Source organism: Numenius arquata, chromosome 1, assembly GCF_964106895.1.
Source record: "Numenius arquata chromosome 1, bNumArq3.hap1.1, whole genome shotgun sequence".
In the NCBI taxonomy this organism is placed as follows: domain Eukaryota; kingdom Metazoa; phylum Chordata; class Aves; order Charadriiformes; family Scolopacidae; genus Numenius; species Numenius arquata.
In genome coordinates, this window is record NC_133576.1 from 54877104 (window position 1) to 54898001 (window position 20898).

A 20898-nucleotide genomic window follows, 5' to 3' on the forward strand; every position below is an offset into this window, starting at 1 on the left:
TTCATTAAGAATACATTAAGAGTTAGTGTACATTAGAAGCCAAAATGTAGATTATGCTAATAGTAAACAGCAACCCTAATGACTGACATTGTTTCAGTTCAGAGCTGTTTAAATAAATCATTTATATATATTAAGTCACTGTGTTGTGCAAGTCCAATTCTCACACATGGGCACTCTGTCAACTTCAATTCTTCAAAAACCTCACAGAAAAAGGAAATATGCAGAGACAAGGTGGGAGGGTGGTCAGGTACAAGTGATGAAGGGAACACACCTGAGAAAAGAGATTCATTTCTAGCCAGGTGAGGTCCCAGGGGCAGTTCCAGAGGCAAGGAGCAGAAGGCTGGGCCTCCAACCTGCTGCAGCAGCACACCTCACTGCTCTGGCATCAAGCCCACCACAGTCAAGTTAGGCCACTCATGGCACCTCCTTCCACTACCACTTACTGGAAATACAGTAAGTCAGGCTTATAGGTGTAAAGGGATTCCTCTCATTCATAGACTAATCTGAGACATTTTTCCAATGCCAATATTGTATCTCAATCTTAATTATGAGAAAAATTCTAGAATTAGCTGTGTGCTGCAGAAATGCTTAGTGAGCAAAACATTCATAAGTTTTATGTTTTAAGTTTATAAATGTTTCTGTTTAATAATGTTATGTTATTATTAATGTTATATTAATTAATTATATGTTATAATATGTCTGTAATGTTATAAATGTTTATGTTTCATAAGTTTAAGAAGAAGCTTCAGGCTCTAGTGCCAGTACTTCACATGTCCTAGGTTTCCTTTAGGCACTAAAACAAATGGAGAAATAATAAAACCAGAGACAAAAGTCATCGCAGTTTATGGAAAGCCAACAGCCTCATCTTACTAGCTCTCCCTCTTCCCATACATGAAAGTACAGAGCAGTATATAATAATTTGCAGATAACTGGTTATCATTTAGTCATCAACTCCTGTATGGCAATCTTTTTTCTTAAAACTTGGAAACTTAATTTGAGCTGTACTCCTTTTGTCCTGGTTAAAAGCATCTGCCTGCATAGAAACGAGTGTGCAGAGCACATTAATGTTAAGACTATCCAGAGAAGTTTCCACAGAAATACCACTGGCTCAACTAAGTTCAGAATGACAGCAGTTCCCTGAACTGGTTCTTTTCCTTCAACAACTACAAAATAAACACACACCTCACAAATCAACACCCTGAAGCCCCTGCTTTCATTACTCCCCAGAACAAAGTTAGCTTTTGCCCGACATGAACAGATGCAAATGAAAAACAACCCACTTTAGCAACACACACCTCCCAGGTATTAAGTTTTGAAGTCTCCTGTCAGAACCTGCAAACACACCAGAAGAATCCTTTGTTTTGTCCTTACCATCTCTGTGAAAGCAGAAAACATCAGGAAGCAGAAATTTATATTAAAATTATTCCTTTCAATCAATTTGCACCTGTGGGAATCAACCCCTTCATGTTGACTTATGCACAGACATCAACAAATCATGCATGGCATGAGGCTTAAAAAAGGGGCAGCAGGTGGAAATAGTCATCTACTACTCACCCATCCATGAGAGAACAGATCATCAAGCTTCCCTGTGCACTTCCTCCCTTTCATTATTCTGTATTAGAAGATTAAGGCAGAAGGCTGCTTTTTCTTAGAGAGCTTCCACAGAACATGCCCCACACTCCTACTCTGAGGACTTCCAGCTACATAGTGAATACAGACAAATCAAGTAAATCAAGTTATACTGTGCCACAACAGCAAGTCCATGAACTTATCAGCACATCCACGTAATCACCACAGTCAATATAGTTACCCAGTGCATTCAAGTGTCCTTTGAAAATTATGGGTAAAACAACCACAATTCAAATAAGCTCTCAAACTACCAACAGGAGAATTCAATCCTCATTCTTCCCCTCCACTAGCATCATCTTTATATCAGTTCAGATTGCCAAGAATACTCACACAAAACACACCCAAGAGATAAATCTTTGCCACACACTAGAAGTCTTTAATGCGGTATTTGCAGCATTTATGAAAGCATAAGTTTTTCCTCTTACACATAGCTAAATACGCTACATTACTCTTGCAAGAATCACCTCTCTTCTCTTCCAGTGTTCTGCACAAGTTAAACGCAACCTGCCTCTTCCCTTGCCACACACACTGCACGGCTACCAGCCACCTTTTCCCCAAAACATCCAACCAACTAGGGACTGAAGTCCACATGTTTTTCTGTGCTGACCGATGCCAAGCTAAAACTGCACTGCCACCAAACAGAGCACTCCCACACCCTTTCATTCCTGTGTCTTCCTTTACACTCATCCTCCAGACTTAATCAGGAAGGTTTGGAGGGGGTGCGGGAAGCATCCCAAACCAACTCACAACATATATTTTAAGACCTAGTGCAGACATAAAAAGGAGTGAGAAGGAAGGGTGAAAGAGTGCTTAAGTCAATGATATGAACATACCCCGAGCAAGCCCGGGGTCTGATTTTCCTACTTCGTCAATTCTGTGTATATCCCTCTGGCACAGCTGCATCAGATAGCTACCACAAAACAGCAGACATTGGAAGTGACCTCTGGAGATTGCCTTATCCAACCCCCTGCTCAGACCAGGATGAGTGACAGCAGTTTGCTTCAGGCCACAAACAGTCAGGTTCTCACTCTCTCCACACGCTTCTATTCAGTTTCTTGTATTATGACAACTAAAAATTTAATTTGCTGTACACATAAAACTGGAAGTATCTTGTGTATTGAATACCCCATGCTGTTTTGTGAAACTGAAATTCCTGAGGTTTTCTGTAACCTCAGCCTCAATAAAAATACATTCCAACATCAGTTATGTTTAATTTAAGCCTTACTGTTTCCTTCAAAAGGATATAAAATTCTAGTTCCTGGATTACAATATTAAAAACATCTATTATCAAATTGCAGAATAACAATACCATCACATCTCAAAGTAGCACCAGTAAGCACATACATGGAGTAAGACTAATCCAAAACAGTGTTACACACAACAGCCATGATCTTAATTATAAGGTCAATTTTGTAAGGTATCATTTGAAATTCAACACATGAGAACAGCGGGTTTGGCTCCACATTCCAGTAGAAGTGATGTGGGAGAAGGCTCTCATTGGCAGCATTTAAAAGCAATATTCCATTTCCACCTAGTTTTAAAGGCAAAAACTTCCTTTTAAAAAGGTTAAATAGCAAACTTCTGCTACAAGGACAGATAATGCAGTTACAAAAATTGATTCAGTACATTCATTCACAAGTCACTACAACATGGAGTTTAATTAAATTAATGAGGGCAGAACATAAGGTTTACTAGGCTATATCACAGCATTCCCACTCTTCATCACAGTCTTCCATGACTTTTCAGTCAAACACATCATTTAAATGAGGATGTAAAGAATGCTAACAAGGTCAGGCAGTTTTATTCCTCATCATGTATATTTCTGGCAAAAATGCTTTCTTAGAGACAAGAATCCTATTATCAAGGAACTCTTCTTACATGACCTCTGCTGCACATCAAACCTGCAACAGAAGCTGAGCATTATTACTGTAAAAGCAATTCAAGAATACAACTCCTTTTTTTGTCATCCTTTCTCTAAGTGAATGTCACATTCCTGTCACATTTTACATCTATTTTATGGTTTGGTGTTAATAACCATGCTGTTCAGTGCTTTTGGAAGACAGCAGAGCCATGCAACCTAGGTAGAGGGTAGAGCAGAAAGAAGACCAGACTAAAGCGGCAGAATGAAGAAACCAAGCAACACCACAGATTGTACCAGTTGCACAAAACATTTTTCTGTTTTACCGTCCTCTCCTTACGAGGATAGTAATCCTTCAGGTGAGCCAAACTGCAAAGTGAAGTATCAAAATAAAATTATGTTCTTATGCTTTAATGTAAAGCTAGTCACTAAGCTTATATACACATTAGCTAAACACATGATTTTCTTACTTGAATAAAGCAAGCACATTGCACATATGAAATTAGGTAGACTAGCAAGTCTTTTCAAGCACAAATGAAGACTCATCAGTGCAACATACATATAACTAGAAGAGAGCATTTGCTACTAATTTAGAGTTCATTCACATTTGAATAATAATATTAGTTGCAAACATGAAACTGCTTATTAATAAATGTCATAACCAGGGGCCACACTTTTCTTCCTGTCGGCCCATCAGGCTGATTTCCCAATATATTCTTGACTTCTGGGAGAAGATCAGAGCCTTACAAATAGGCATTTTGCATTTTAAGAGCACTCACGAAGGATAAATCCTACTGACCCGTTGAGGACATAAGTCCATCTGGGAGACTGTTACACATACTGCCACACACTTGTGTACAGATTACTTAAGTCATGCAGACTGACTCAAAGAAGGCTTAAAACAGACCACTTAAGCGAAGCAGCTCAAATTTGTGATTAAACTTTTAGTACATGTAGTAGTAAATGCATTTACTAGTCTCCAAAATTCTGCCACCCAGGGTCTCTAACCACTTGTTAGAGAAGGAACACCAGCCAGAGTTCTGGAGCAGAGCAGGTATACATGGCCTCTGCATTACACCATGGTCCTGTAGGAGTCAGGATGCATCATCCACAGAAGTCTCTCTGAAAATCTGAACCAGTGCAAAGAGGTAAGTAATCAAGCACAGACACCGGCCCACAGGAGAGCTCAATTATGAGCATCATTAATAAAACACCCAGAGACAAGAAATAAATCTTTCCCTGTAACTAATGGTGGCTGACAACAGCAGAGCCAGCAAAGTCAAGGATAAAAATACTCAAAGCACATCTGAATCCAAAACTACTTGAAAGAATGAAGACAAAGGATCTCCTTCCAGAATCTACCTTGATTTTATTTGCCCAAGTATTTGATTATCATCTGACATGACTGAGGAGTTACTTGAGAAATAAGGCACTGCAAGCACACTTTTCCTGGCTTGTTTACTGCCCGATACAGGGTTCCTGCTTGTGGATTCACGATGAAGTTTAAAAAGAACCTACCACAGGGACCTATAGAAGGTTTTTTCCTTGTTAGCTTTCGGCAAAACTTCTAAAAGCCCCTCACCGCTGCTGGAAGCACTGGAGGGACCATTTTCAGCTTGCTATTAGAGGAGTGTTTTTCAGTTAGGTAGGGTGAGTCCTACAAGAACATTCCATAAGACAAAAAAATAAGTTTAAGACACCAAGCGTGCCAAATTCTGACAGCCAGAACAACTCAAGGAGAAACTATTTAAGTATTGCCCCTTCAAAAACAAACTCAGAATGATAAAAGCAACAGAATCACCAGCTTACTACCCTTTCCACAGTAATCACATGCAGGGTTAAAGAATGTTTAAAAAGCCTCTCCCACTCATTTTGACATTTACAAATGATTTATTTCTGTATTTTTGATAAAATTTATGCTTTAAAAGTAGTTTTATTATACCTAGCATCTAATTGCAGCTAGTGATGTGGCATCCTATTATATTTAACAACTTTTTAAAATACAGATCTTCTGGAATGGTGCACAACAGCTCAACACAAGTCTTGCCACTCTCCTGTAACTCTGGAAGAAAAACCATCTACAGGCCTCCTCAAGTAACAATGGCTGGCATTCCCAAGTCACATTGCTGTTTAATAATCACACAAAAATTTAGTTAAGAAAAAAGCTTTTAACTTTTTTCCTTTCTGTAATTGCTACTTCGCCCTATGAGGTTCTTACAGGTTTTCCCACTTCATACAAATTCACTGTTCTTTAATGCCGAAGCAACACTTCATCCCAACAGATTATCAGAGCTGAGCAGCAGGCAAAAAGGTAAGCCAAAGGCATTTGCAAACAAACATTCTCATACCGAAGTTTAACACATCACCTTTACACAAAGTATTTAAGCACTCAAACTTAGTTCATATGTGTAGCTTGAGCTTGAATATCAACAAATGTTGTTTCAATGCCTCAGCTCCACTAACTTCATTTGTCTCTCCCAGTAATGCATAAATTGAAGTCCATCAACCAGCATATGACTGTTCACATTTAAAACATTATCACCTGTTGAAATATCTGCAGCCTTTCCATGTACTTGGTAAGAGTACTTCAGCATACCCAAATAACACCAGCTCTCCTGTCCTACATATCTCAAGCCTATCTACATACCTACATATCTCAAGCCACCTCCATCCCCTGGTACCTGACCATCTTCTAGAAGTGTATTAAAGTGATTAGTACTTGTCATATGTACTTTTCTCTCCTTCCAAGGATTTTGCTATTAAAAAGGCATGGTCACAGAAGTGTACCCAAAATGGGAAATACTCATGTGTCAAAAGCAGTCTTTACTTCCTGTACTAATTTGTTCCACAGTCACAAACCAGAGCCTCATGGAAAACATCTCCCATGCTGTTAATGTTCACCTTTGCAGGTGACAGTTCCTTCATGTCTGAGCAAGCAACCATTCAGTACTTGACATCATGCTCGAGAATCAGTTATTTCCGGAGTTCCATTCATAAAGCATTTTCATCTTCAAAACTGGAAATCAACAAAAGCAGGGAATGAGTTCACAGCAGTCCTTACTGCTAAAAATGGAAAGCTATTAATTCCTGTATTAACACCTCCTGACAAGCCCCATTTGTGCCCTGACACACAGCAGGCCAGTTCTTGGTCCAGGCCTGTTAGAACTAGGCTGCGGAGACCTACAGGGCTCAGCTCAAACCAGCCCTGCCAAGAGCACAGGCTGAGCCAGTACTCCTAAAACTAAAACAGATTCATTCCTGAACTGCAGCCGCAAGCTGGTAGCAAACACACCTTTAGCCAAGGTTGATAACAGAGTCGCAAGATTTACTCGAGTCTTGTTTAATCTTTATTTACATGGTCTTCGCATATAGATCATAATCAAGGAGTCAACAAATTCTGATAACATACCATAAATCAATATGGTAAAGAAAAGATACAAGCATATCATCTGCATGTTATCACTGTAATCAGATGTTTCAGCACTTCAGACAACCCAGTACCTGACAGAACCAGACAAATTGAGCTGCAAGGCTCAGAGGTGCCTTTCCCCCCACAACATGTTAAAAATATACCTGATGTATTTTTATTGCAAACTGCAGCCACCTCCAGTCATAGAAGCAGGACATGCCTCATAAGAAAAACCAAGCCCTAGAATCTCTAGTACATTAGACAAAAAACTCCCATTACAGAAAATATCAATTTCAAAATAACTATATATAGCCAAATGCTCAAAGGTTATAAATTAACAGATCATCAATAAAATCTTGGGCTGAAACTAATACTTGGCAGTTTTTCTCCTTCATACACAAGATTCTGACTTACTTGTGGAAAAACTCTGCAAGAGACACCAAGTTTTCAATGCCAGTCACCTCTTCCTGCTTTCTCTGGTATTTCCCCACTTAATGCGAGTTGAATTATGACTCAGCTCGAACTGCTGATTATCTGCCTATTAAACCAAACCAGCACCAATTCCAGAGAGTGTCTTTACTACAGCAGGATACAGCTCACACAAGCAGCTAAACTTTTGAAGAGTTTTCCGAAGTAAAAATTCAGAAAAGACAGAAAGGAAGAGCCAACACAGTACCCCTCCTGACCATTTAGTTCTCCTGTTTCTGGGAGACTGTCCCTTCAATGTTTTTTTTGTTAAGCTAGTCCTTAAAATAATGAAACTCAACTACCATGCTCCAAAGGGATGTAGATCTAACCAAAGCCTTGTCAACTCTTTCCTCCCCTCTAAAAGTTTAGGTCAGCACAGCCAAGAACAAGTACATAAAATTGTGGTCCTGCTCTATGAAGAGCATTAAGACTTCCAATCAAAACAAAGACAAGAATGAAAATTAGTTTAACCGCATGCAATTCAAATATCTAACAACTTGATAGCCTAAGTAAAAACTTCAATACTGAAAGAACAGTTAGTAGAGCAACTTGGAACACCTCATAATCAAGATTCTTCCAGAACACAATCTGTATGACCAGTTAATTAATACACTTTAAAGGATGTCAAACACTGGAGTATATCATGCAGTATTTAAACAGCTGTAAACAACAACAAAAAAAGGATGAGGATTATTTAAATCTTTACACCCCTGACTGCATACTAAAGCTTCTCCTGACAGCATCCATGTCTGCTTAAAAGTAGGCCAAAAGTCTACGATACAGGCTTGTCGGTATAGCTAATGGCACTTTCTTACATTGTAATGGATGCTTCAGCTGACACATTCTATGTCTTTTTAATTAACTTGTAAAGCAGTTAAATGCTTTACAAGTTGAAAAAACCCTTGAAAATATCTCCAAAAAACCCATTTGGTAATCAGGTGTCTCCAGCAAGTGCAGTTAAACAGCAAAACACTAATCAAAGTATAAAATAGGTTTTGCAAGTCAAATCCAATCTACAGGATTCCAGTTAGATTTTTCTTTCACACAATTTATTAGTAAAGAATTTCTCTTAATATATGTCTAAATGTTGTTGGATGTAGACAATAAGTACTGCAGCCATTAGCCATTTTTTATTTACGTATGTCCCTACTGATAACAGGCTTGATTTTCTCACCAATTTTTTCCCCATACACAGTATCAGAACTGAGCAGTGGACCCTGACAATAGGAACAAAGTCACTGCCAGAGGGCCTAAATAGGAGGCTCAGCCCACAAAAGGTCATTCCCTCTTTTATCTCCATGAAAATATTGATGTGAAGAAAACCAGACCATGTGCACACACATGCCTACTTATCCTTTTTCTTAAAAACACAAGCATTGCCTTACCTGCAGTACAGCCCTGGCATTCCCACTGTGTGCTAATTCACACAGGAGTATCATATGAATTTATTGTAGTAACTGTGTCAGTTCAGCAAATCACTGCTCTCCTTCGTCAGCTTGCTCGTCTGTGCCCTGGCCCTGAATGTTGTCAGCACAACTGTTTGTGCAGCTGTACTATGAACTGTATAATCCCCCTCAGCAATAATCCCAAACAGTAAACTTTAAGACAGTTAAAACTAAATTTCCAACAAGTTCTTACCCTTTCAAAGCAACTTTCTGAAGCAAATAAAACAAAACAAATCTCAAAAGTCTCCATATTGTCTCCCACCCTTAAAGAAACTTGAAGAACATTAACCATTTCTATACTCAACAACCAAGAAAAGTAAGCTTATATGACACATCTGTGCATGGATGGAAACACTCCCATATATGAGCAGATTTACAACACACAGTAATCTAAGCTCAATTCGGTAAAGGTATAAGGCACCAAGAATCTACCTACTTTCATAATAAAGTCCTGACACTAAATAACTTGAGGAGTCTCAAATTCCTCATTTTTTGATTGACTAACAAATGTCATTAGCCCAGAAGTGAAAGGAATGACTAAAGCCTTCTATGCACCAATTTAGGCAAGCAATCTGTGTCCATTTTCATAAGTGTTAAAGCACTCTTTGTGTTTCAGGATAGGGAACACCATGCCGTTTGCCTGCTGAAGTTGCCTACTTATCTCAGAGGCCACAGATTATAGCTAATATCTGCTTATATCTAATTGCCTATTATCATAATTGCCAGTAGTGTCCCCCGGTGGCCAAGGCAGCCAACAACATCCTGGCCTGTTATCAGGAACTAAGGAAGTGATTATCCCCCTGTTCTCAGAACTGGAGAGACCACACCTTGAGTACTGTGTCCAGTTTTGGGGCCCTCGATACAAAAGAGACATTGAGGTGCTGGAGCATAACCAGAGAAGGGCAGGGAAGCTGGTAAGGGGTCTGGAGAACAAGTCTTATGAGGAGAGGCTGAGGGAACTGGGCTTCTTTAGCCTGGAGAAAAGGAGGCTGAGGGGAGACCTTATCATTCTCTACAACTACCTGAAAGGAGGTTGTAGAGAGGCAAGGGTCAGTCTCTGGTGCCAAGTAACAGGACAAGATGAAATCGCCTCAAGTTGTGCCAGGGGAGGTTTAGATTGGATATTGGGAAAAACTTTTTACACTGAAAGGGTTATTAAGCATTGGAATGGGCTGCCCAGGGAAGCGGTTGAGTCACCATCTCCAGTAGTATTTAAAAGACAGGTAGACATAGAGCTTGGAGATATGGTTTAGTGATGATTTTTGTCAGTGTTAAGCTGATGGTTGGACTAGATGATCTGAAAGGTCCCTTCCAACCTAGGCAATTCTATGATTCTATGATTATTTTTAAAAACTGATGGGATACATGATTAGAGGAGGTTTAGTTAGGAAGACAGACAAAAGGTTCTTTTCTTCTTTTAATTTGTAGATTGTAGTATATTTAAAAAAAAAAATTAAGTTTGAAGATGACTGACAGCTTTTAGTAGCTGTATGTGGCTTCATTCACCTCACGCAGCCCCATTACTAGGAGTGTTGTGTGTGTGTTCCCCCATCTCAAACCAACACAAGAGGACTTGTTTTCTCCTCTAACTTCTGACACCCATGTTTTCATTGACAGTGGCTGCCATCTTTCAATACCTCTGACAACCATCAACCTTACAGAAGCAATGACAGTAAACACTATGAAATGCCTACTATTCTAGTTATCATTTTCAAGATCCTTGCTAAGTACACATTTGAATCCTGAAGAATGTACATGACACACCACAATCCAATATCCCAAGGGAACTGGACTGCCTGAAGAAAAGAGGGCTGCTACTGAAGGGTTTTGGCACATGCCAAGTCAGCCAGCCAGTAGGAATGACCCATCAGAATCCACACCATTCTGCAGCTGAACAGTTGCTAGCTAATAGCTGCACAAATATTAACACATGACAAAAATCCTATCTTCCTAATGCAGAGCTGTGTCCTCCAGATCCTTTCATTGACATCCAAAGACAGCCTCCTTCCTTTACTCCCCGAGAACCCCAAAAGACTGAGGATGAAGACAAGCCACACACAGAGCAAGAAACAAACATATCCTAGAAAAACATTAAATATCTCAGAAACACTATTCCATCTTTTATACTCACGTTCAATCTTGATCTTGGACAATAACAATGAAGGCTTTCTTTCCTTTGGGATTGAGAAAACACCAAATAGCTACTGTGTTAAGTGTGAACACTAAGAACTATATCCAAATGATTTCAACCACCATATATAACAACTCTCATGCACAAGCAGATTCTTAAGGAAATGGACACCATAACCATGTAAAGTTATTCCAAGATGCAATGCAATGAAACACAGACTATTGAACAAACTTGCTTTCACAAACTGAAGTTTTGCTTTCCTACAAGCTGGCAAGTTTAACAGCTAAATTAATACCTACCAAAAATAACTATTTGTTAAAAGCTGAGAGGACAGCTAATGTTTTGAGGAATAAGGAGTGTGCATTTACCAGTAAGTTAGCAGATCCTGTATTGTCCAGGATACAAAGATGCAACAGCTTCAGCCAAGCTGTAGAGACAACATGTCACAAGATCAGAAGGTCCAAAACCACACATCTCATTTTACTAATTGCCATTTCATGGCATTGCAGATCATTCAGAAGTTTTATTGTCCACATAACTTACAGTAAAAACCTCAGTTAATTGATGATCCATGATTCAGCATGAAACTTTAACTCCTTTAACACTAACTAAAAACATACACTCACCACTTTTTCCTATGGAGACAACTCTTTATGCTTTGGGCCATAAGCACTAGATGAGAGGAAAAACTCCACATAAAAAGTTGAAGCCAACTTCAGAGCTGTCATGGGTGGAAGAAAGTTCTTCACATCTCACTGAAGACGTGTACTGTGCTGAAACAAACATATGAAGGGAAAAAGCCTTCTTCCCTCCTTTGATCTACACAGCAACACTTCTACAGTTGGTCCATGCCCCCATTTAGGTACATCCATCTCGGTTGGAGAAATATCCAAACATTGTCTTCAAAAGTAAAGGGAAATGGAATAGAAAACCAAACTGAAAGTAAGACAATACTTCAGATTGTTACCACACTCTTTATTTAATGAATGGCATAGTTTTTATATCATAGAGCAACTAATATGACTGCAGCTTATTCTCAATACACCTAGTCCTACTCTTTTCCCTGGGAATTTTGACTCTTCCACAAAAGCCAGTTTCTGAAGTAACCCTTGAACCCATTATACTTCAGGCAACTAAACAAGCAGAGAGGGTCACTGCAGGGGCTGGCTGCTATCCACAAAAGTTGGTTTTAGACTGCTTTAGCTTCCCGATTCTGCCCATGCTAGATCAGTCAAGCATGAGGGGTAATGGTTTATGAACTGAAAGAGAGTAGATTCAGATTAGATATTAGGAAGAGGGTGGTGAGACACTGGAACAGGTTGCCCAGGGAAGTTGTGGACGCCCCATCCCGGGAAGCATTTAAGGGCAGGCTGGATGGGGCTTTGAGCAACCTGGTCTAGTGGGAGGTGTCCCTGCCCACGGCAGGGCGGTTGGAGCTAGATGATCTTTAAGCTCCCTTCCAACCTAAACCATTCTATGATTCTATGAAAATGCAAGGAAAATGGCAGGACCATCTCATTTGCCATTAGGTCACCATTAGAGTGACTAAGCTGCATTATAAAAAACTCACTGTAAAATAGAAACTAGAAGACTTCCACCATGAGACCCAGCAGGATATACTAATGCACACTGTTTGGGAACAACTCCACTGACCCATTCACCCTCTCCACTCCTGGCTCTCCAAAGTGCAAATGCAGCAATGTCACAAAGGGCACAGCACAGAGCAAAGGCTCTGGGGTCAGGAACCTCTCTCAAACCAAGCTATTGATAGATTTCTATCTGCAGATGCAGGGGAACTGCCTTCACACCTCCCTCCCTCCAAAAAGCAAAAGGAAAAGAAAGGGGTAGGGGACAGAAGTACAAACCCCTGAGGCACGCCGGCCCCGAGAAGGGCAGCCCGAGCTGCCGGCCTTGCTCTGTGCCCACCGACATTGCCAGCTGGCTTTGGCGACCATGGCGGCATCCCCCCGACTCCATCCCCCGACTAAACCTTTTCACCCATCTTGGCCGTTGAGAAACGTGGTGTTTTCCTCGTTTTCTGGCTCGAACGTGCCCCCTACAGATAACGACGGAGTAAAGCTCCGAAATAGCCGGCGGCTCATCCGAAGCCGAGCTTGATCACTGATCACTTCCTTCACGCTTCTGCGGCGGGGTTAGAGAAACACCGAAGTGAGACGGCGCTCACGCATGGTACCGCGCCTCGCTCTGCGGGAGAGCCGGGCCCGCTCCATCGCCCAAAGCGCGGTGCAAGGGCTGCGCAAACCGGGGCGCCGAGCCAAGGCGGGCTTCGCGGGGAGCCCCGCGGCCCGGCCATTCGCAAACATCCAGGCCCTCCCTCCCCCCAGGCCCGCGGCGCGGCACCTCCCGCCTGACCGCTTCCCCATGCCGCCGGCGGGGAAAGCCCGCCCCGGCAGCGGCCCGGAGCCCGCCGCTGTGACCGACCAGGGCGGGGGCACCTGCACGGCCGCCCCCGTCCCCGCGCCGCCGCCTCGCCCCGAGGCAGGCTGCCCTCAACGCGGGCCGGTGGCGCGGCGGGCTCAGGACAGGAGGCCGCAGCGGGCCGCCCGCCTGCCCGGGGCGGCGGCATAGCGGCTCGGGGGACGGCGGGGGCACCTGCCCGCCGGCGGAGCCGGATGCTGGGGCGGCGCGGGGGAACACACAGGCGGACAGGGCGAGCCAGAAGGAGGCCCGGGCAGTGGGCAACCGCACAGGGCCTGGCGGGCGAGCAGCCGCGCCGCTTCCTCAGCGGCAGGGGCGAGGGGAGGCGGGGAGCGACACACCGCTGAGGCGGCGGGGGGGGGGGGTGGTGGTGGTGAATGGACGCGCGCCCCCCCCTCCCTCTTCTCTTCCCCGCCGCGGCTGTTACCTGTGGCGCCGAGCAGGAAGTCCAGGGTGCTGTGCCGCGCTGCTGCTGCCGCCATAGTGAGGTAGAGCCCTGTGCCATGCCTGGAGGAGGCGGCGGCGGCGGCGCGGGGAAGCGCGGCGGAGGAGCCTATATGGGCGCTGGGGGCTGCAGCGGCGCCGCGGGGGCGGGCAGGCGGCGGGCGGGGCGGGGCCCGGCTGGCGGGGCGGGGGCAATGGCGGAGGGGCGGGGGGGCTGTACTGGCGCGGCGTGGAGGGCTAGCGGTGGGGCGGCATGGGAAGAACGGGCGCCAGGCGAGGGGCGGTCGGCCGTGGGGGCTCGGCGGTCCGCCGGCGGCAGCGCGGCCGGACGGGGAGCAGAGCGCGGCCGCTGCGGCGCCTCAGCCCGGCGCTGGTGCCTGCGCCTGCCCCTGCCAGGCAGCCAGCTCCCGCCTCAGCCCCCTCCCGGGGCTGGGGGCTTGTCCATGCGCCCGAAAAATATCCAGCTAAGCCCCGATTTGCGTTAGGATACAGTTTACGTCTCCCCCTGTCCCGTGCCCCACCCACCCTACCCCCCCCCGGTGGAATCCGTTAACGAACGAGGTCCAGCAGCAATGGTGGCCGCCGCGCTGGAGATGCGGAGCTGCCGCAGGGTTGCTTGCCCACTGGCCTCGCTGGGTAGAGGGGGTCCTCTCTTACCGCGTGGCTTCAGAAGGACTATCACCAGGGAATGTCCAAAGCCCTTTATTTAAAGTAATTTTTTAAATATATATAAGGGATAACTGTAAACTTACGTGACTGAGCCGCAAGTGACAAGACACGTGCAGTTACAAACCCAGAAGCATGCCACCTAGAAGTAGCTAATGATAGGACTGATGTTTAACTTTGTCGGTTACTGTAAGTCTTACAGCTCTTGGTTCCTTCGATTTCTTTGCAGGACTGAGGTCAAATTTGCACAATACCATGGCACCAGTGATTTCCTGTGATTCCCCACAGAAAGAAGTTTACAAGGATTACACATTAATGTCTAAGGTACTACCATCATTATGTCCGTCAGTTGCAATAATGTTTTTTCAGTGCAAGATTTCAGCATCCTTCTTTTGAAGAGAAGGATTCCACATAAACACCCTGAGCAAAACTGAAACATTCATTGGAGATACACATCAACGGAGGCATAGACGTCTGTGGATCTGTAAGAACTACACTTTTGTCAGCTGATGTTCATTTGACACAGCCAACCCATGAGAGGTTGGTTTTTTTTAATGATTAATTAGATAAAATATAGGGGTTTGCAGATTCCCATTCAACATCTTTGATCCAATCCTGGAAGTTACAGACGATTATATAGTCCTGCTTGAGTAGACTGGGTATCCTTGTTGCCATTTCACCAGGAGTTCTGCTTTTTCTTAGTGCAATGCCTTTTTTTTTTTTGTTAAACCAAAATCAATGCTTCCTTGCTGCTGTCTCTGATCTCTGCTGTGTTTTGTTTTTTTTTTTTTTCAGACATGCAGCTGCCACAAGACAGCCAGGAAAATCCCTGTACTTTATAATCTCTTATGTCTCACCGTTGCTTGTGGGGGCTGCAGTTGTTCTAGATACCTCATTACATAAAGGAGCTTACTGGATTAGTTTTTGCTGTCTTAAACTTCAGTGGCAGCAAGGAACTAACAAGGAACTAACCAGTGCCTTTTGTTCAGTTCAACCTCTTACATTATCTTTCCATTGTGGAATAGTTGGAAGAAGGTAATAGTGATTTTGTCACCTAGGTACCTTCAATTGTATTTGTTCATACGTGCCAGGTGCCTAGCTAAATTATGCCCTTATATACACATGAGAAGCTTTGGTGGGTTTACAGGAAAAAAAAAAAATAACATCAATTTGTCATGCAAATCTTTTCCTGGCATTAATTTTGCTACTTAAGGCTAACCATTCTGGACTGGCACTTGAAGCGGGGTGGAGCATCCTCTTTTTTAATTAAATTTGCTACGGAAAAAAGAAGCAGAACAGTTGTCTTGCCTGTCCTTTTTTATGGTGATGGGAATTTTATGGATTAGTAGTGGACTTAACTGAAGAGCTGAAAAGGCTAATGAATTCTTTCAGAGAACAGCATAAAGTCTTTCTTTCTTAAACTTTGACTTAAAGGACAGTTATTAGCCACAAATGGCTTTCACAGCTGTTCATTAGGTTAGGTGGAGCTGGGAAAGCTGGCAAAATAGCATGAACAAGTTCAAAAAATGAATGAGAGTGGAAAAGAAGAGGTTCATCTTGGAAACATTGGTAGACCTGTAGGAAAACATTCAACAAGAGGAAGAAATCTGCGCTATCAATGTGTAGGAGTGAAAGTGGACAGTAAATTACATATGGCCTTACAGAACAGCATAATAACAAAACCTTCAGAATTTAAGCCTCTGTGTGAAGTATCCCATCACTGAGGAAGGAACCAATAGACTTTTTCTTCCGCTTCTTTGGCATGACTACCTTCTGCATACTACTTAACTAGGTCATGCCTGGGATATTTTTGGGAATCTTCCTGTTAGAAAATTACACTGAAGGGAATTTAAAGAAGAGCAATTAAAATAATTAAGGAGATGGATGGATTGATTTATGAGACAAGATCAAAAGAGCTGGAATATTAAAACATGTTTCACAAATGCTGTGGAGTTTGAATGACATCATATTGTTAAGATTAGCACAGGCTATATGGAAAGAGTGTATTCAGTGTAAGATTACGTGCATATTTTGAAACCAGTAGCAACTGCAAAAATGGGTGCAACAGGAAAAAAAAGGTTGAGACACCAGTGTTTGCCGAGTTATGGAAAGCTTTGTGCTGAAAATCAAGGGCAGGGCCCCTACCTTCTACAGGTAGATTGGACAGATTAGATAAAAGACACAGGCTGATGGGAACAATCTTGCACTGGAAAATAGTTGGGACAAAAGCCTTGTATGGTATGCAATAACCTGCATTAGAGGCGTGTTTTAGTCTGCATCACTCTCTTCTCTGTATGGAACCATGGTGGGCTGAAATGCCAAGTGTTTCAAGTCTCAAGGTTTTTCAAGCAGAGCGTAATAGTATTTTTAACCACAGTCCCAGTTCACCTTCCCTGGCTGCAGCTGCCTGTGTTCATTGGTCTGAAAATATTTCATCTACAACTGCCACAATCCAAAGTTCACCTCAGAAACTGAAGTTAAAACCAACTTTTTCTCATAGATAGCTAAGAAATCATTTAACAAAGAGATTTTTTCCTCATGTTTATGGCCTGTTCATAAATTCATTAACTTGAGATCCTTCTGAGGCCTACCTAGGATACGCTAGGATTGCTTGATGTTAGTAGACTTTTTTCCCTGAATGGCGAAACAAGTTTCTAAAGTGATGAGACATTTGAGACAGGAGTTCACAAAGGTTGTGTTAGCACTTGTTTAAGGAATACCTGTATATTTCATGGCTTTGTCACTCATGAATAATGTGGTCATCTCACAATGCTAATTAAAACCTTGAAATCAAACATACCTATTTAAAATATACACACACACAGAGGTTCTATCCCCATTCCCAATTCTGTATGTTCAGAGTATTGTTAAAGATTATCAATTTATGCTAAGCAGAGGCATTTATACAGTACCATTAAATAAACGGGATAACTTGCAAATGTAGCCCCATGTTGAAGTGACTGCTAGAAGACAGTATCAAAATGGGAAAAGCAGGGGCTGCAAACCAAAGAGGGTTAGAGTTTGATGCAAATGCCTGGAAGTAGTTTCATCACCTTCACTGTTTATGCATCACACTGGGTCAGTTTTTCCCTCCAGGGATTTTTTTTTTTTTTTTAAACACAAATCTAGTGCTTAAGTATTTGCTTATAATTGATAGAAGTTATGGTAAATTTTGAGGGGTAGGAGAGAAAAAATACATCATTTTAGAAAAGTAGTATGGGGAAAAAAGGGTCTTGTAAGTTAGTGGTTGTTCTTTGAAAATGATTTGAGGTAAGAATGTGGTACCACAATCATGACCAAATTGAAGGTCATCTCTTTACAAAACAGTGTATATTATTATATAAGACAAATTAATGTTTTTTAGAGGTGAACATCTGTTTAATACAGCCGAGAAAACTATAACTCAATATTCTAATGAGTTTACTTCTTTCATTCTTATTTCTACTTTTGTGTCTGAGCATGTTACTGTTTACTAAAACAAACATAATTTATCTCCCCCTTCTTGGATGCTCACAATCAAATAGGTAGGCTTGCTGGGGCATTGCTCTGGAGACTTAAAAAAAAAGATAGCAAACTGCCTCTTTCAAATTAAATTTAGGCACTGTGGAGCCTACATCTTACTGGAAACTATGAAAAAAAAAATCTCTAACTTTACAAACAAGCATATTGAGTTGAACAAGGAAACACATTCAAGTAGATTACAAGATGAGTAAAGACGTTTTTCCTTATTTTTTTGTTTTAGTTGTGCAAACGAGGACCCTGGAGAGTCAAATTATATCATAGAATGTAAAGCTTCTCACAGAACAAGAGAACAATATCAGGAAGTTTTAGCGAACTCGGATAAGAGTTAATTGCTAAAATAAGTGCTACCATAAATTAAAATAGCTATTATACTCCCTGCTTTTTGAGAGCCCTCTGCTGCATTTTGGCCAGAGTGCTGCGTTCGAACCCTTTTGATGGGATTTCCTTTGATCCAAATAGACTCCAGTCTGTCCCTTTTGCACAGAGGTTATTTACCACGGAGGTGAGACCTCAGGTCCAGTGGCCCCAGGATCCTGGTCACCCTACACATCTTCTTCAGGGAAACCCTACTTGTGTTAGCACACTCACTAATGAGGTTTCAAGCTTGACAGAAACTAACAAATTCTTTTGATAATGCTGAGAAGTAGCTATGGAAACCACTGACAGACCATTCCTTACCTTTGCCTCCCAACCACCATCTTCTAAGCTTAGCCCAGGGTCATATCTCTAAACTGTACATAGTGGGGGGGCTTAGGGGTTGGTTTTTTTTCCTAACTGCCAGAATGCCACAGGTTTGACGGAGTTTCTCTCTGTTTCTCTGTAGGTGTTTGATCACACAACAGAATTTCTCAGAATCCCAACTAATACTGCCTCATGCCCAAACCAAATACAAGGAAAGGCTAGATGAACACTGCTTTTCCACCCCAACCACAGTCTTACTTGTGAACCAATCACATGACACAGCAAATTGTGGTCAAGCTTTCCCTTAATATCTGTGTCATCTCTCAGAACAGCTACATCCTATAAGCGGTCCCTTTTGGTGTTTGAAAATAGCCCGAGAACCCTTTTTATAACTTTTATCAGATGACCTCCCCCACTCCCTCTTCATCCCCAGTCATCATCTGATCCCATGGCCGGCTCATCAGGTGATTCCCAATCCCATGTCAGATGATCATTATCTTGGATAGCAACCAAAGGGCTTGCCTGGCTTGCCCACCTTCTTTATCATGCCTGTCACGTAGTCCAGATAGACCTCTTTAGACATTGATAGGGCCTGCTAGTACTAGTCTTCCTTTACGACCTAAGCTATAAAAGTTAGCTGCATCAGCTTGTTAGAATATCTTAACCACTCCCAAGTGGTGACTTACAGACCCAGTTACAGAACAGGACCTGTGGTTCAAAATCAAAAAAAAGCAGGACAGGAAAAATTGGATTCTGATGCTTTGTTTACTTATATGTAGAGCTGAACAACGACAAGCTCGGATGAGATCAGAATACCAGTGCTGGGGGTTGCTATATGTGATATGGTTGGGACTTTAGCCCTCTCCTCGTCTCCATCAGTCATAGACCAGAGTCATTTTTCTGTTACCATAAACTAGTATTTTTCCTGCTTTGGCTTCTATTTCCTAATAATTACAGTCACAAAACCAGTAATGCACAGTCCGTTTCCCCAGTCCAGCCAAGTCACAACATCTTGTATACTCACTGATCATTTCCCATGTTATGCAGGTGACTTCAGGAAGAGGTTAGCCCCTGGATATCAAAACAATGCACCGAACAGGTAAATGCCCTATGTTTTCCATCACAGCACACTGTATCCAGTGGGCAGCATTCTCCTTTCTTTTGATCAAGATCAGCAGTTACAGTTGAAATAATGTAAAAATGAAATCAGGCCAATGAAATCTTACAAGTAGTCAGGGAGAGAGAATTTCTTTTTATATCCTTTAAACCACTGTAAATTAGGGGAAAATATACATGGGTCAATAATTTGTAACCATGGCCTTGCATAACATGAAGGAAGTACTGTTCTTTCTGATCAAAGTGTTTATAGGGAGGGAGGGAAGTCCTGCATAGAGAAGAATGGATGGTAGATTGATTAAAATTAGAATTATTAATTCGTCCAGGCAGCACAAGGAGGCAGTAAAACAGATGACCAAAAGAGAGACAGTGTAGAAAAAGACAGTGGAAAAGATGTTTTTACCTGCAGTAGAGACCAGTTATACTTACCTTACTTTGTATACATGTTGTGCAATATTGTTTCTCATAAAGTTGTTTCTTTTAGTTGTCTTTTCTAATTCCTTTTTGAGTGATGATGCCTCAGTGTGCAATTTATGAGAAACACTGGTAAATGAGAATGTGAATTTTTTTGTCATATCTGTATTATGCACTGGATTTAGGGCTTCTTACTTGAAATGCTGATGCCACCGAAGTCAAAGACAGACTTACTGCTGACTTCAAGGGAGACAGAATTTTAGTCTTTGGTGCACTGCAGACAAGACTAGATTAATACTCTGTTTGTTACATGGTCATTTGACTTTCTAGGCAGAATTGTACGTAACTGCATTCAAAATATAAAACCAGGGAGAGCAAACAAAATGCTTAAATACATGTTGATAAATCATACTAGCTATTATTAAGTCACACACGTGCTGTCATAACTCTGTAAGGGGTATTAATTTATGTTCACTAGGTCAGCTTTTTTATTATAAGCAGAGGTATTACCATCTTGTCTGTCATGAGTGAACCTTTTGGTTTCAAGTGCAATACAAATTCCAAGGAGACAGATAGTCTTTTCCTCAAAGGGATTTCCAGATTAAATAAAGGTGCCTGTCTAAAAGGCCAAAGTGTAAGCGCAGAACAGCTGTTCCACATCAGGCTCTCCCATGAG

The 20898-nt window shown here is 42.1% G+C and overlaps 1 protein-coding gene across 1 annotated transcript in view; it reads right to left on the minus strand.

The window, feature by feature from the left end:
* Positions 1–13861, minus strand: part of SMS (spermine synthase) — a 49779-nt gene extending 35918 nt beyond the window's left edge. The window contains exons 1-2 of the mRNA XM_074168391.1: positions 13807–13861; positions 1102–1163 (exon numbers count right to left, since the gene is read on the minus strand). Coding sequence (XP_074024492.1) covers positions 1102–1163; positions 13807–13861 — 117 coding nt within the window. The remainder of the gene's footprint in view (positions 1–1101; positions 1164–13806) is intronic.
* Positions 13862–20898: the final 7037 nt, after the last annotated feature.